This window comes from Sander vitreus, unplaced genomic scaffold (assembly GCF_031162955.1).
Source record: "Sander vitreus isolate 19-12246 unplaced genomic scaffold, sanVit1 ctg343_0, whole genome shotgun sequence".
Lineage (NCBI taxonomy): Eukaryota > Metazoa > Chordata > Actinopteri > Perciformes > Percidae > Sander > Sander vitreus.
The window spans coordinates 27,501-42,500 of NW_027595481.1; the positions used below are offsets into that span (position 1 = coordinate 27,501).

Consider the following 15,000-nt stretch of genomic DNA (forward strand, 5'->3'; position numbering starts at 1 on the left):
GGTGAAATGTACAAAAACCTACTTTCTAGATAGAAAATAAAAACACAAATATCCTGCAGACCTATCACACAACAACCTCCTAATGTACACAACGCAGCAGACGCCTTCAGTCGCTGCAGTACACACAACAACAACACTACCAATAAATAATAATAATAATAATAAATATACATATGAACTGAACAGGAAGTTGTATCTTACATATCAGAGGCGGATGTGAACTGGGTTATTAGTTAAAATCTTTTACATTTGTTTGCACACGTTGTGTATCCCTGGTCTGAGTAACGCTGAGTTACAGGAAGTGTTACCTTCTCCACTTTGGCGTACTTCTTGATGTCGATCTCTTTGCGGCCGTTGTCCTCGCGCTCCACCGTGCGGACGGCGTCCAGAGCGATGCTGCAGGCCAGCTCGGACCAGCGGCTCAGAGCTTTGGTGTTGATGGCCGAGTGGACGATCTTGAGCATCATGGAGCGGACAGACGTGTCCACTGGCGTGCTGAGGGACAGATTCAGATCTTTAACTCGCGTTAAATCAAACAGCGTTAGCGTCCTGAAGAGGACGCGGAGGTCTCCTTCAGAGGCAGCAACAGCCACCTAACTAACCTCATCACCGTATTTAGAGGTCGTACCAGAACAGGTTCACATGGTTTCATATTGTTGTTGTCCTGCTCGTTGCTGCAGCTCCTCTTTTCACCCTGTGTTCAGGTCTCTGTTTTAGCTACAGAGTGAGACCTCTCACTGCTGGAACATCTTTGTTGGCAGTCGCACACGCTCAGTAGCTAGGTAAGGACTACACGCTCAGTAGCTAGGTAAGGACTACGCGCTCAGTAGCTAGGTAAGGACTACGCGCTCAGTAGCTAGGTAAGGACTACACGCTCAGTAGCTAGGTAAGGACTCAGCTCAGTAGCTAGGTGACTACATGCTCAGTAGCTAGGTAAGGACTACGTGCTCAGTAGCTAGGTAAGGACTACGTGCTCAGTAGCTAGGTAAGGACTACGTGCTCAGTAGCTAGGTAAGGACTACATGCTCAGTAGCTAGGTAAGGACCACGTGCTCAGTAGCTAGGTAAGGACCACACGCTCAGTAGCTAGGTAAGGACTACATGCTCAGTAGCTAGGTAAGGACTACACGCTCAGTAGCTAGGTAAGGACTACACGCTCAGTAGCTAGGTAAGGACTACACGCTCAGTAGCTAGGTAAGGACTACGCGCTCAGTAGCTAGGTAAGGACCACGTGCTCAGTAGCTAGGTAAGGACCACATGCTCAGTAGCTAGGTAAGGACCACGTGCTCAGTAGCTAGGTAAGGACTACGTGCTCAGTAGCCAGGTAAGGACCACATGCTCAGTAGCCAGGTAAGGACTACACGCTCAGTAGCTAGGTAAGGACCACACGCTCAGTAGCTAGGTAAGGACTACACGCTCAGTAGCTAGGTAAGGACCACGTGCTCAGTAGCTAGGTAAGGACCACGTGCTCAGTAGCCAGGCAAGGACCACATGCTCAGTAGCCAGGTAAGGACTACATGCTCAGTAGCTAGGTAAGGACTACATGCTCAGTAGCCAGGTAAGGACCACATGCTCAGTAGCTAGGTAAGGACTACACGCTCAGTAGCTAGGTAAGGACTACATGCTCAGTAGCTAGGTAAGACTACATGCTCAGTAGCTAGGTAAGGACCACATGCTCAGTAGCTAGGTAAGACTACATGCTCAGTAGCTAGGTAAGGACCACGTGCTCAGTAGCTAGGTAAGGACCACGTGCTCAGTAGCTAGGTAAGGACTACATGCTCAGTAGCTAGGTAAGGACCACGTGCTCAGTAGCTAGGTAAGGACTACGTGCTCACTAGCTAGGTAAGGACCACATGAGCTAGCTAGGTAAGGACTACATGCTCAGTAGCTAGGTAAGGACTACGTGCTCAGTAGCTAGGTAAGGACCACATGCTCAGTAGCTAGGTAAGGACTACATGCTCAGTAGCTAGGTAAGGACCACACGCTCAGTAGCCAGGTAAGGACTACATGCTCAGTAGCCAGGTAAGGACTACATGCTCAGTAGCTAGGTAAGGACTACACGCTCAGTAGCTAGGTAAGGACTACATGCTCAGTAGCTAGGTAAGGACTACATGCTCAGTAGCTAGGTAAGGACTACACGCTCAGTAGCTAGGTAAGGACTACGTGCTCAGTAGCTAGGTAAGGACTACATCAGCTAGCTAGGTAAGGACTACATGCTCAGTAGCTAGGTAAGGACTACATGCTCAGTAGCTAGGTAAGGACTACGTGCTCAGTAGCTAGGTTAGGGTTAGGGTTAACATGTCGGGACCTCATGATGCTACGGTGGAAGTGTGCTGCTAGTTTCAGTCTTGTTAGTGGTGGAGAAAGTGTTTTACCCTCTGCCCTGAAAGCTAGCGTTAGCTGCTAACCCCCGGTTAGCGGTAGCTTGTTTCAAGCTACGATACATTAGATTACTTTCGCCGCATAAATTGCCGATTTTCGCGCAGAATATGCGGGTCTTACATGATGTCATAATCTCCGCATTTTCGCTGTAAAAAGTCCCAAATATCTTCTCAGAAAGATGAGAAATGATGCGTTTACTTCACACGAGAGCAGCTGTTTCCCCTGTTGCCATGGGAGCGTTATGAAGTGATGTAATTACGTGACCATCATCTAAAAGCTGTAAACCCCGCGATGACGCCGCGATGACGCCGCGATGACACCGCGATGACACCACAGCTTTAAAAGGTTCCCGCATATTCCATCACATTTTTTAAGAAAACGTGACGCGTAATTAAGGATTTTAGCCCAAAACAACCCCAGAACTCCCGTTTGTGGAGGACTGGTAACGTCTACGGTAAAGAGCTTCGTGGTTGAGCCCGTTAGCGTTACCTGATCTCCTTCAGCGTGTCCAGCATGTCCTCCAGAGCCTGTCTGTAGGCGCTGATGATGATGGTCGGATGCATCTGCTGCTCCAGGAACTGCTCAGCTACAGACAGCATCTCTCCAGCTACACACACACACAGAGAGACCCACAGACACACACACACACACACACACACACACACAGAGAGAGAGACACACACACACACAGAGAGAGAGACCCACAGACACACACACACACACACACACAGAGACACAGACACAGAGAGAGACACAGACACACACACAGAGAGAGACACACACACAGAGAGAGACACACACACAGAGAGACACACACACACAGAGAGACACACACACAGAGAGACACACACACACACACACAGACAGAGCACACACACACAGACAGACAGAGACACACACACACAGACAGACAGAGACACACACACACAGACAGACAGAGACACACACACACAGACAGACAGAGACACACACACACACACAGACAGACAGAGACACACACACACACACAGACAGACACACACACAGAGAGACACACACACAGAGAGACAGAGACACACACACACACACAGAGACACACACACACAGACAGACAGACAGAGACACACACACACACAGACAGACAGAGCACACACACAGACAGACAGACAGAGAGCACACACACACAGACAGACAGACAGGACACACACACAGACAGACAGAGACACACACACACAGACAGACAGACACACACACACAGACAGACAGAGACACACACACACGACAGACAGACAGAGACACACACACACAGACAGACAGAGACACACACACAGACAGACAGAGACACACACACACACAGACAGACAGAGACACACACACACACAGACAGACAGAGACACACACACACAGACAGACAGAGACACACACACACAGACAGACAGAGACACACACACACAGACAGACAGAGACACACACACACAGACAGACAGAGACACACACACACAGACAGACAGAGACACACACACACACACAGACAGAGACACACACACACACACAGACACAGACACACACACAGAGCACAGCACACACGACACAGACACACACACAGACACACACACACAGACAGAGAAACACACACACACAGACAGACAGACAGAGACACACACACACAGACAGACAGGCAGAGCACACACACACAGACAGACAGACAGAGACACACACACACACACACAGACAGAGACACACACACACACACAGACAGACAGAGACACACACACACAGACAGACAGAGACACACACACACAGACAGAGACACACACACACACAGACAGAGACACACACACACACACAGACAGAGACACACACACACACAGACACACACAGACACAGACATACACACAGACACACACACACACACAGACAGAGACACACACACACAGACAGACAGAGACACACACACACACACAGACAGAGACACACACACACACAGACACACACAGACACAGACACACACAGAGCACACGACAGACACACACACACACACACAGAGACACACACACACAGACAGACAGACAGAGACACACACACACACAGACAGAGACACACACACACACACAGAGACACTTAATATTAACATTAAATAATAAGCTTTTACAGTTTTCAGCAGTGATTCTGCTGGTGGAGGAGCTGGGTTTTAGTTAGTGTGTCTCTGTGTGTGTGTGTGTGTGTCTCTGTGTGTGTGTGTGTGTCTGTGTGTGTAGTATTGTGTGTAGTATTGTGTGTCTGTTAATAACTGACCCAGGATCAGTTTAGTTAGTGTGTGTGTGTGTGTGTGTGTGTGTGTGTGTGTGTGTGTGTTAATAACTGACCCAGGATGATGACTGACGTGGTCCCGTCTCCCACCTCTTCGTCTTGCGTGCGGCTGATCTCGATCATCGACTTGGCGGCAGGATGCTGAACCTGGATCTGTTGTAACCATGGAGACCACAGGGATTTAGTACAACATATACTAATAGAAAACACTCCTATGTATTTCTATATATTTATCTCCTCACCTCTCTGAGGATGGCGTTTCCATCGTTGGTCATCACGATTCCTCCCATGGGGTCCAGCAACATCTAGACAGACAGACAGGCAGGCAGACAGACAGGCAGACTAATGATTGTAACAGTTGTTCTTGTCCAATCAGCATCATATACTGTGGCCAGTGGTGCTGCAGAGCATCAAGCTTTGATCCATTAAGACCACAGACTCACCTTCATCATGGCCCGAGGACCAAGGCAGGTACGGATCACATCTGCAATGGTCTGAAACACAGACAGACAGACAGACAGAGAGAGACAGAGACAGAGAGAGAGAGAGACAGACAGACAGAGAGAGACACACACACACAAAGAGAGAGAGAGACAGAGAGAGAGAGACAGAGAGACACACACACAAAGAGAGAGAGAGACAGAGAGAGAGAGACAGAGAGAGAGAGAGAACACACACAGAGAGAGAGAGAGAGAGAGAGAGAGAGAGACACACACAAAGAGAGAGAGAGAGAGAGAGAGAGACAGAGAGAGAGAGAGAGACAGAGACGCAGACAGCACAGAGAGAGAGAGAGAGACAGAGAGACAGACAGAGAGAGAGACAGAGAGAGAGAGACAGAGAGACACACACACAAAGAGAGAGAGAGACAGAGAGAGAGAGACAGACAGAGAGAGAGAGACAGAGAGAGACAGTTATTTATATATTCCCAAATGTGACTTCAGTGTGAGTTAAACAATCTTTCCAGAAAGAAAGAAAGCAGACGAGAGGAGTGTGTGTGTCTGTGTGTGTGTGTGTGTGTTTCTCTGTGTGTGTGTGTTTCTCTCTGTGTGTGTGTGTGTGTGTGTGTGTCGCAGCAGAAACTGACCTTTGCAGCGTTGATGTTTCCAGCCTGGACTTTACGTCCAGACTCTCTCTTTATGTTCTGGTCTGCAGACACAGAGACACACATTAGAGATATAGAGTTTTATATTTATTTATTTATATATATATATATATATATATATATATATATATATATGTATATATATATATATATATATATATAGATATATATATTAAAGAACTTCACATGGACGGTCCGTTCCAACCAGGGAAACAGACTCATTCCTCAGAGGACAGACAAGATTTCTTCACAACAAAGACACATATTTCAAATGTATATTCAAACATCAGAGGGGAACAGGAAGGAACTGGTCCCGTTTATATCTGGACCCAGCGCTCACGTTAGACGTGTTGACAATCAGAGGTTCGATGCATGGGGACGGGGACGATGCTGCATGGGGACGATGACGACGGGGACGATGCTGCATGGGGACGGGGACGACGCTGCATGGGGACGGGGACGATGACGATGGGGACATGGACGATGATGACGGGGACATGGACGATGACGATGGGGACATGGACGACGACGATGGGGACATGGACGGGGACGATGGGGACATGGACGATGATGACGGGGACATGGACGATGCAGTGGCCCACCATAATCCATTATAACGCAACGACGTCGCTCCTTAACTTTCCGGCCGCGGCATAAACATTAAAATGAAAAATAACATTCACAGCAGCCTAACCAGTTACACACACACACACACACACTCAGAGACACACACACACAGAGACACTCAGACACACACACAGAGACACAGAGACACACACAGAGACAGACACACAGAGACAGACACACAGAGACAGACACACAGAGACAGACACACAGAGACAGACACACAGAGACAGACACACAGAGACAGACACACAGAGACAGACACACACACACAGACACACAGAGACAGACACACAGAGACAGACACACACAGAGACACACACACACACACACACAGACACACACACACACACAGAGACAGACACACACACACACCCCCCCCAAGGGATCAACGTTTCCCCGGCAACCGAGACAAAGAGTGACTCAGCTGTCTATGAATAATTAATTCATTGCAGCGACCTGTTAACTGACTTTATATTTACAGACCACTCACATTATCACACTACGGATTAATAAAATGCTGACTAATCTTCAGTGATGGAGATATATATTCATATAGCATTTAAACCCAAATAAACAAATATTTAAACGGATAAAACACCAATAACTCATGAATCAATATAACTTAATGATCAGAGGGTGTGGCTGCCTCAACAACGATTAGCCCCGTTAGCTTCCGTTAGCTTCGGTTAGCTTACAGTAGCCCCGTTAGCTTACAGTAGCCCCGTTAGCTTACAGTAGCCCCGTTAGCTAGAAGGGATACAGCTACGGCGAGGACAGTTAACGTTAGGGACCAGAACAACTCAACAAAATGGTAGCTTGTGTTAAAACACTCCCGAAGAACAAACACACGTTTCCTGAGAGAAAGTACTCAATATACATTATTATATCAACCTAGATTTCTAGGATTTAGCGTAATTTTGCGTAACTTCCGGCCGTTGATGCATCCCTTCTAGACACAACACCCGCGAGCCACTAACATTAGCATTTAGAGCTAACATTCGCAGCCTGTCAGATTGTAGATCACAGACTGAACTCCGCTATAAAACTCCATTTATAAAATAAACACCGCAGTCACATTAAAGCTACATGCTAAAGGGTTAGCATTAAGTAAACAACACTGATTCCTGATAACCAGCCTTCTAACAAGCCGACTAGCTTTACACGCTGAGTAACGTAGCTAGCCGATACGAGCTAACGACGCTAACGCCGGCAGAGCTGAGCCAGAGACGGTTTAGCCGTTAGCTCGTTGATGCTAACAGTTAGCCCGGCGGACGCACATGCTCCGGTCTGCGCTTTGTGTCGCAGCCGCTCCGCCCTGCCGGTTAACGGCTACAAACCGGAGCCAGCCCCCGGTAACACGGAGCCTCCGTGTTCACAGAGAACGTTTAAAGATGAAGGTAAATATTTTGGGACACTTACTGAGCACTAAAACCTGCTGGCCCATCATCTTTGCAGCGCTTGTCGGACAGATTCAGACTGGAAGGTTCTGGGAGGCACGAGGAGAAGGAGGGCTCAACCACCGGGGGCGGGAAAACAGCCACAGCGCTGACCAATCAGCTCACAGCAGCAATAGGATGGACAGGCGAGTCCACCAATTGAGTCAATGAACCAACAAGCAGACTATATTTAAGGCCTTGATTGTCAAAAACGAAATTACTAACTGCGTCAGCCTCCTGTGTGTGTGTGTGTGTGTGTGTGTGTGTGTGTGTGTGTGTGTGTGTGTGTGTGTGTGTGTGTGTGTGTGTGTGTGTGTGTGTGTGTGTGTGTGTGTCTCTGTGTGTGTGTGTGTCTCTGTGTGTGTGTCTCATGTATGTGTGTGTGTGTGTGTGTGTGTGTGTGTGTGTGTGTGTGTGTGTGTGTGTGTGTGTGTGTGTGTGTGTGTGTGTGTATATATATATCTCTGTGTGTGTGTGTGTGTGTGTGTGTGTCTGTGTGTATATATATATATATATATCTCTGTGTGTGTGTGTGTGTGTGTATATATATATATATCTGTGTGTGTGTGTGTATGTATATATATATATATCTCTGTGTGCGTGTGTCTCTGTGTGTGTGTCTGTGTGTCTCTGTGTGTGTCTGTGTGTGTGTCTCTGTGTGTGTGTGTCTCTGTGTGTGTGTCTCTGTCTGTGTGTGTGTCTCTGTGTGTGTGTCTCTGTGTGTCTCTGTGTGTGTGTGTCTCTGTTCAACAGCTTTAGTAACTAGTTACTTTAGTTACTCCACTACATTCATCTGATGACACTTTTACTGTAACAGAGTATTTATACAGTGTGGTATTAGTACTTTTACTGCAGTAATCTGGATACTTCCCCACACACACACACGCAGAGACACACACACACACACACGCAGACACACACACACACAGACACACACACAGACACACACACAGACTACTTTCTGCATGTGTGAGGAAGCATCTGATTGGCTGTTTGTGGAGGGAAGCTACAGAGAGATGATAATTCAGTAAAACAAACATATTAAATATTAGATAGTTTTATTAAAGACAACAGAACCAGTCAGAACCAGAACCAGAACCAGTCAGAACCAGAACCAGTCAGAACCAGAACCAGTCAGAACTTCTGCTGACGTCCAAATAAATAACACAGAACATGAAGCAATAAATAAAGCAAAACATGAAAGAAACACAGAGCAGGAAGTACAGTCACTGGGACAGGAAGTAAAACAGTCATGTGACCCAGGGTCAGATTAATCAGTGATCACATTCATATCAATCAATACAGAATATTAGATTATTGGCACCATAGAGTTAACACACACACACACTGTCTGTGTGTGTGTGTGTGTGTGTGTGTGTGTGTGTGTGTGTGTGCAGACATATTAAAGAGTAACTTTGATGGGAACAACAATCCACCAGACTCCATGTAAATAATCAGGACTTTTAGCGTGTATAGAGCCAGCATATCTCCACCAGACTCCATGTAAATAATCAGGACTTTTAGCGTGTATAGAGCCAGCATATCTCCACCAGACTCCATGTAAATAATCAGGACTTTTAGTGTGTATAGAGCCAGCATATCTCCACCAGACTCCATGTAAATAATCAGGACTTTTAGCGTGTATAGAGCCAGCATATCTCCACCAGACTCCATGTAAATAATCAGGACTTTTAGCGTGTATAGAGCCAGCATATCTCCACATGTAAATGGGTGAATTAAGGGTTTATTTCAACCAAACCAGAGTAGTGATTGTTGGAACAGTGGAAAGATGAACCAAGACGGCTTTTGATAGTTTGATTTAGTTTCTGTCCACTTTGAATGAAGTGTGTTTTACGATGATAAAAGTCCTGATTATTTACATGGAGTCTGGTGGAGATATGCTGGCTCTATACACGCTAAAAGTCCTGATTATTTACATGGAGTCTGGTGGGTTTGGTGATGGTGATTTTCGGGGCTGTTTCATGTTAAACTAAAAGGATCTTCCTCTTTAACTAAAAGGTCTATCTCTGTAGGGATCCATCCCATAATGTTGGGAGTTGGTTTGTAAAAACCTTAAATCTGTCAGACTAAATATAATATTTATTTATATTAGGACAGATCGGGTTCATTGTGCCCTCTGCTCCTTTTACTGTATCTTCCAGAGGTAATATTGATATTGATTAACCCTAATAACTGAATGAATAGAAAGACTCAGCAGGCAGACTGGTGATATCATAACGGGGGAATCTGATTGGTCGATGAAGAGGTGTCAGAGTTCGTCCTTCGCCGCGCCGCTCGCCAGACTCAAACTCTCCTCGCTCTGTAGGAACTTCAGGAAGTCTTTCAGCTCCCGCCCACCCTGAAAGACAGACAGACAGACAGGCAGGCAGGCAGGCAGCCAGGCAGACAGACAGGCAGGCAGGCAGGCAGGCAGGGGGGGACAGAGAGACAGACAGACAGTGGGTTAGACCAATGGCAGACTAGATGTTTACAGTGTGGTAGGATGAAGAAGCCGTTATTTCTCTTCAACCAGACTCCATTAATAAAAACACTGATTTAACCTCCAGAACCTCACACACACACACACACACACACACACACACACACACACACACACACACACACACACACACACACACACACACACACACACACACACACACACACACACACACACACACACACACACACACACACACACACACACACAGACAGATACACACACACACACACACACACACACACACACACAGACACACACACACACACACACACACAGACAGACAGATACACAGACACACACACACACACACACACACACACACACACAGACAGACAGATACACAGACACACACACACACACACACATATATATCTCGGACTGCTGTGTGTTTACCTCGTATCTGATTGGCTCGTCCTTTCTCCTCGCCGGAGCAAAATAAATGGTGGGGTACCTGCAGACAGAGAGAGAGATGGGAGTCAACTGTCTCACCCCCTGGCTGTGTAACTGTCTCACCCCTGGCCCCCTAGCTGTGTACCTGTCTCACCCCCTAGCTGTGTAACTGTCTGCCCCCCTGGCTGTGTAACCTGTCTCACACCTGGCCCCCTAGCTGTGTACCTGTCTCACCCCCTAGCTGTGTAACTGTCTCCCCCTGGCTGTGCAACCTGTCTCACCCCTGGCTGTGTAACTGTCTGCTCCCCTGGCTGTGTAACCTGTCTCACACCTGGCCCCCTAGCTGTGTACCTGTCTCACCCCCTAGCTGTGTAACTGTCTCCCCCTGGCTGTGCAACCTGTCTCACCCCTGGCTGTGTAACTGTCTGCTCCCCTGGCTGTGTAACCTGTCTCACCCCTGGCCCCCTAGCTGTGTACCTGTCTCACCCCCTAGCTGTGTAACTGTCTCCCCCTGGCTGTGCAACCTGTCTCACCCCTGGCTGTGTAACTGTCTGCCCCCCTGGCTGTGTAACCTGTCTCACCCCTGGCCCCCTAGCTGTGTACCTGTCTCACCCCCTAGCTGTGTAACTGTCTCCCCCTGGCTGTGCAACCTGTCTCACCCCTGGCTGTGTAACTGTCTGCCCCCCTGGCTGTGTAACCTGTCTCACCCCTGGCCCCCTAGCTGTGTACCTGTCTCACTCCCTAGCTGTGTAACTGTCTCCCCCTGGCTATGTAACCTGTCTCACCCCTGGCTGTGTAACTGTCTCCCCCCCTGGCTGTGTAACCTGTCTCACCCCTGGACGTCGTATCCCAGCGGGACGTCGTTATCAGCGGCGTTCATCTTGGCGATGACGATGTTTGGATCAGAGATCAGCTGACAGACAGACAGACAGGCAGGCAGACAGACAGGCAGACAGTGAGACCAGAAGTGACATTAGGAGTTAGTCAGCAGACTGAGGCTCCATCTCCAGCGCTATGTTTTGGTTTTTAAGCATTTAAGTTTTACGCCCAAAGTGATCTCTGTTGAGCAGGGGGAATGAGAGGGGGGACACCAGAGCAGGGGGAATGAGAGGGGGGAACACCAGAGCAGGGGAATGAAGGGGAACACCAGAGCAGGGGGAATGAGAGGGGAACACCAGAGCAGGGGGAATGAGAGGGGGAACACCAGAGCAGGGGGAATGAGAGGGGGGAACACCAGAGCAGGGGGAATGAGAGGAGGGAACACCAGAGCAGGGGGAATGAGAGGGGGGAACACCAGAGCAGGGGGAATGAGAGGGGGGAACACCAGAGCAGGGGGAATGAGATGGGGGAACACCAGAGCAGGGGGAATGAGGGGGGAACACCAGAGCAGGGGGAATGAGAGGAGGAAACACCAGAGCAGGGGGAATGAGAGGGGGAACACCAGAGCAGGGGGAATGAGAGGAGGAAACACCAGAGCAGGGGGAATGAGAGGGGGAACACCAGAGCAGGGGGAATGAGAGGGGGAATGAGAGGGGAAACACCAGAGCAGGGGGAATGAGAGGGGGGGAACACCAGAGCAGGGGGAATGAGAGGGGAAACACCAGAGCAGGGGGAATGAGAGGGGGAACACCAGAGCAGGGGGAATGAGAGCCAGCGGTACCGTTTCAGCCAGCTCTCTGTAGACCGGCTCCAGCTTCTTGCAATGTGGACAGGACCGAGAGTAGAACTGGATCAGAACATCTTTCTCCGGATTGTTGACGACTTCGTCAAAAGACTCGGCCACCACGACCTGCAGCACGCCACACAGGTCAAAGGTCAGAGGTTATAGCACAGAAAGTACTTCAGATATGCCTAGAAAGTACCTCAGATACTGCCTAGAAAATACTTCAGATACCACCTAGAAAAGCCCTCCGATACACCCTAGAAAATACTTCAGATACCGCCTAGAAAATACTTTCGATACCCCCTAGAAAGTACCACAGATACCCCCTAGAAAGTACCACAGATACTGCCTAGAAAGTTCCACAGATACCCCTTAGAAAGTACCTCCGATACCCCCTAGAAAGTACCTCCATACCCCCTAGAAAATACGTTCGATACGCCCTAGAAAGTGCCTCCGACATTGCCTAGAAAGTACCTCTGATACTGCCTAGAAAGTACCACAGATACCCCTAGAAAGTGCCACAGATACCATCTAGAAAATACCTCTGATACCCCATAGAAAGTACCTCAGATACCATCTAGAAAGTACCTCTGATACTGCCTAGAAAGTACCACTGATACCCCTAGAAAGTGCCACAGATACCATCTAGAAAGTACCTCTGATACCCCATAGAAAGTACCTCAGATACTCACCTTGACAGCAGCAGCGTTTCTCTCCGGTACCGCTTCAGACTTTATGTAACGTTTGAGTCGACCTGCAAAGTAATCTTCTAGAAACCTCTCCAAGGACAGACCGTCCCTCCTGAAACCGATAATCATCTTAATCATTCTGTTAATAATAATTAAATAAGAAATAAGAGAAAAACTGCAGAAGGTCTTAAACTGCCCCACTCCTCCCTCATGGTGTGTTATATTTAGCCTGGTTGGGCCTGGTTGGGCATGGGTACGTACATGAACTCCTCCCTCACGGTGTGTTATATTTAGCCTGGTTGGGCCTGGTTGGGCATGGGTACGTACATGAACTCCTCCCTCATGGTGTGTTATATTTAGCCTGGTTGGGCCTGGTTGGGCATGGGTACGTACATGAACTCCTCCCTCACGGTGTGTTATATTTAGCCTGGTTGGGCCTGGTTGGGCATGGGTACGTACATGAACTCCTCCCTCATGGTGTGTTATATTTAGCCTGGTTGGGCCTGGTTGGGCATGGGTACGTACATGAACTCCTCCCTCATGGTGTGTTATATTTAGCCTGGTTGGGCCTGGTTGGGCATGGGTACGTACATGAACTCCTCCCTCATGGTGTGTTATATTTAGCCTGGTTGAGCCTGGGTACGTACATGAACTCCTCCCTCATGGTGTGTTATATTTAACCTGGTTGGGCCTGGGTACGTACATGAACTCCTCCCTCATGGTGTGTTATATTTAGCCTGGTTGGGCCTGGGTACGTACGTGAACTCCTCCCTCATGGTGTGTTATATTTAGCCTGGTTGGGCATGGGTACGTACATGAACTCCTCCCTCATGGTGTGTTATATTTAGCCTGGTTGGGCATGGGTACGTACATGAACTCCTCCCTCATGGTGTGTTATATTTAGCCTGGTTGGGCCTGGTTGGGCCTGGGTACGTACGTGAACTCCTCCCTCATGGTGTACTTGTGGCCCAGTTTGGTCCGGATCGTGACGAAGGGAAGTTCTCCTCCGTCGGACGTCCCGAGGCCGAAGTCTTCCTCCAGCTCAGACAGGAAGTCTTTCTTATTGGCTACCGAAAACGCCAGGCCCCGCCCAGAAAACTTAGACGCCATCTTCATCACCCTGGCAACGAGACACAGAGGGGGCGGGGCTTAACTACAGACACTCTCTGCAATAAACAACGGGGACCAATAGGATTCTCTGAGGTTTTAAAACCACCAAAGACGTGTGACGGAGAATCAGAGTGGATTTAAAGAGTTTTTACAGCTCCAGATGTTTACCATTTCCTCCAGATGTTTACCTGTCCCTCCAGATGTGTACCTTTCCCTCCAGATGTGTACCTGTTCCCCCAGATGTGTACCTGTCCCCCCAGGTGTGTTCCAGATGTGTACCTGTCCCTCCAGATGTGTACCTGTTCCCCCAGATGTGTACCTGTCCCCCCATGTGTGTTCCAGATGTGTACCTGTCCCTCCAGATGTTCCAGATGTGTACCTGTCCCGCCAGATGTTTACCTGTTCCCCCCAGATGTGTACCTGTTCCCCCAGATGTGTACCTGTCCCCCCAGGTGTGTTCCAGATGTGTACCTGTCCCTCCAGATGTGTACCTGTTCCCCCAGATGTGTACCTGTCCCCCCAGGTGTGTTCCAGATGTGTACCTGTCCCTCCAGATGTTTACCTGTCCCCCCACGTGTGTTCCAGATGTGTACCTGTCCCCCCACGTGTGTTCCAGATGTGTACCTGTCCCCCCACGTATGTTCCAGATGTGTACCTGTCCCTCCAGATGTTCCAGATGTGTACCTGTCCCGCCAGATGTTTACCTGTCCCCCCACGTGTGTTCCAGATGTGTACCTGTCCCCCCACGTGTGTTCCAGATGTGTACCTGTCCCCCCCACGTGTGTTCCAGATGTGTACCTGTCCCCCCAC

The 15,000-nt window shown here is 48.7% G+C and overlaps 2 protein-coding genes across 4 annotated transcripts in view; both read right to left on the minus strand.

Moving 5' to 3' along the window:
• Nucleotides 1–7,929, minus strand: part of LOC144513771 (T-complex protein 1 subunit gamma-like) — a 15,317-nt gene extending 7,388 nt beyond the window's left edge. Inside the window, 7 exon segments of the mRNA XM_078244952.1 lie at nucleotides 309–495; nucleotides 2,871–2,988; nucleotides 4,727–4,823; nucleotides 4,913–4,975; nucleotides 5,114–5,164; nucleotides 5,755–5,816; nucleotides 7,819–7,929. Coding sequence (XP_078101078.1) covers nucleotides 309–495; nucleotides 2,871–2,988; nucleotides 4,727–4,823; nucleotides 4,913–4,975; nucleotides 5,114–5,164; nucleotides 5,755–5,816; nucleotides 7,819–7,846 — 606 coding nt within the window. The 5' untranslated portion in view covers nucleotides 7,847–7,929.
• Nucleotides 7,930–8,882: 953 nt separating this feature from the next.
• Nucleotides 8,883–15,000, minus strand: part of pdia8 (protein disulfide isomerase family A, member 8) — a 17,044-nt gene continuing 10,926 nt past the window's right edge. Inside the window, exons 8-13 of one of the 3 annotated variants that reach the window (XM_078244947.1) lie at nucleotides 14,018–14,200; nucleotides 13,084–13,192; nucleotides 12,389–12,517; nucleotides 11,562–11,641; nucleotides 10,732–10,789; nucleotides 10,014–10,194 (exon numbers count right to left, since the gene is read on the minus strand). In XM_078244947.1, coding sequence (XP_078101073.1) covers nucleotides 10,105–10,194; nucleotides 10,732–10,789; nucleotides 11,562–11,641; nucleotides 12,389–12,517; nucleotides 13,084–13,192; nucleotides 14,018–14,200 — 649 coding nt within the window. In that variant the 3' untranslated portion in view covers nucleotides 10,014–10,104. Of the gene's footprint in view, nucleotides 10,195–10,731; nucleotides 10,790–11,561; nucleotides 11,642–12,388; nucleotides 12,518–13,083; nucleotides 13,193–14,017; nucleotides 14,201–15,000 lie in introns of all 3 variants that reach the window. The other 2 variants (XM_078244946.1, XM_078244948.1) reach the window with 2 other exon arrangements.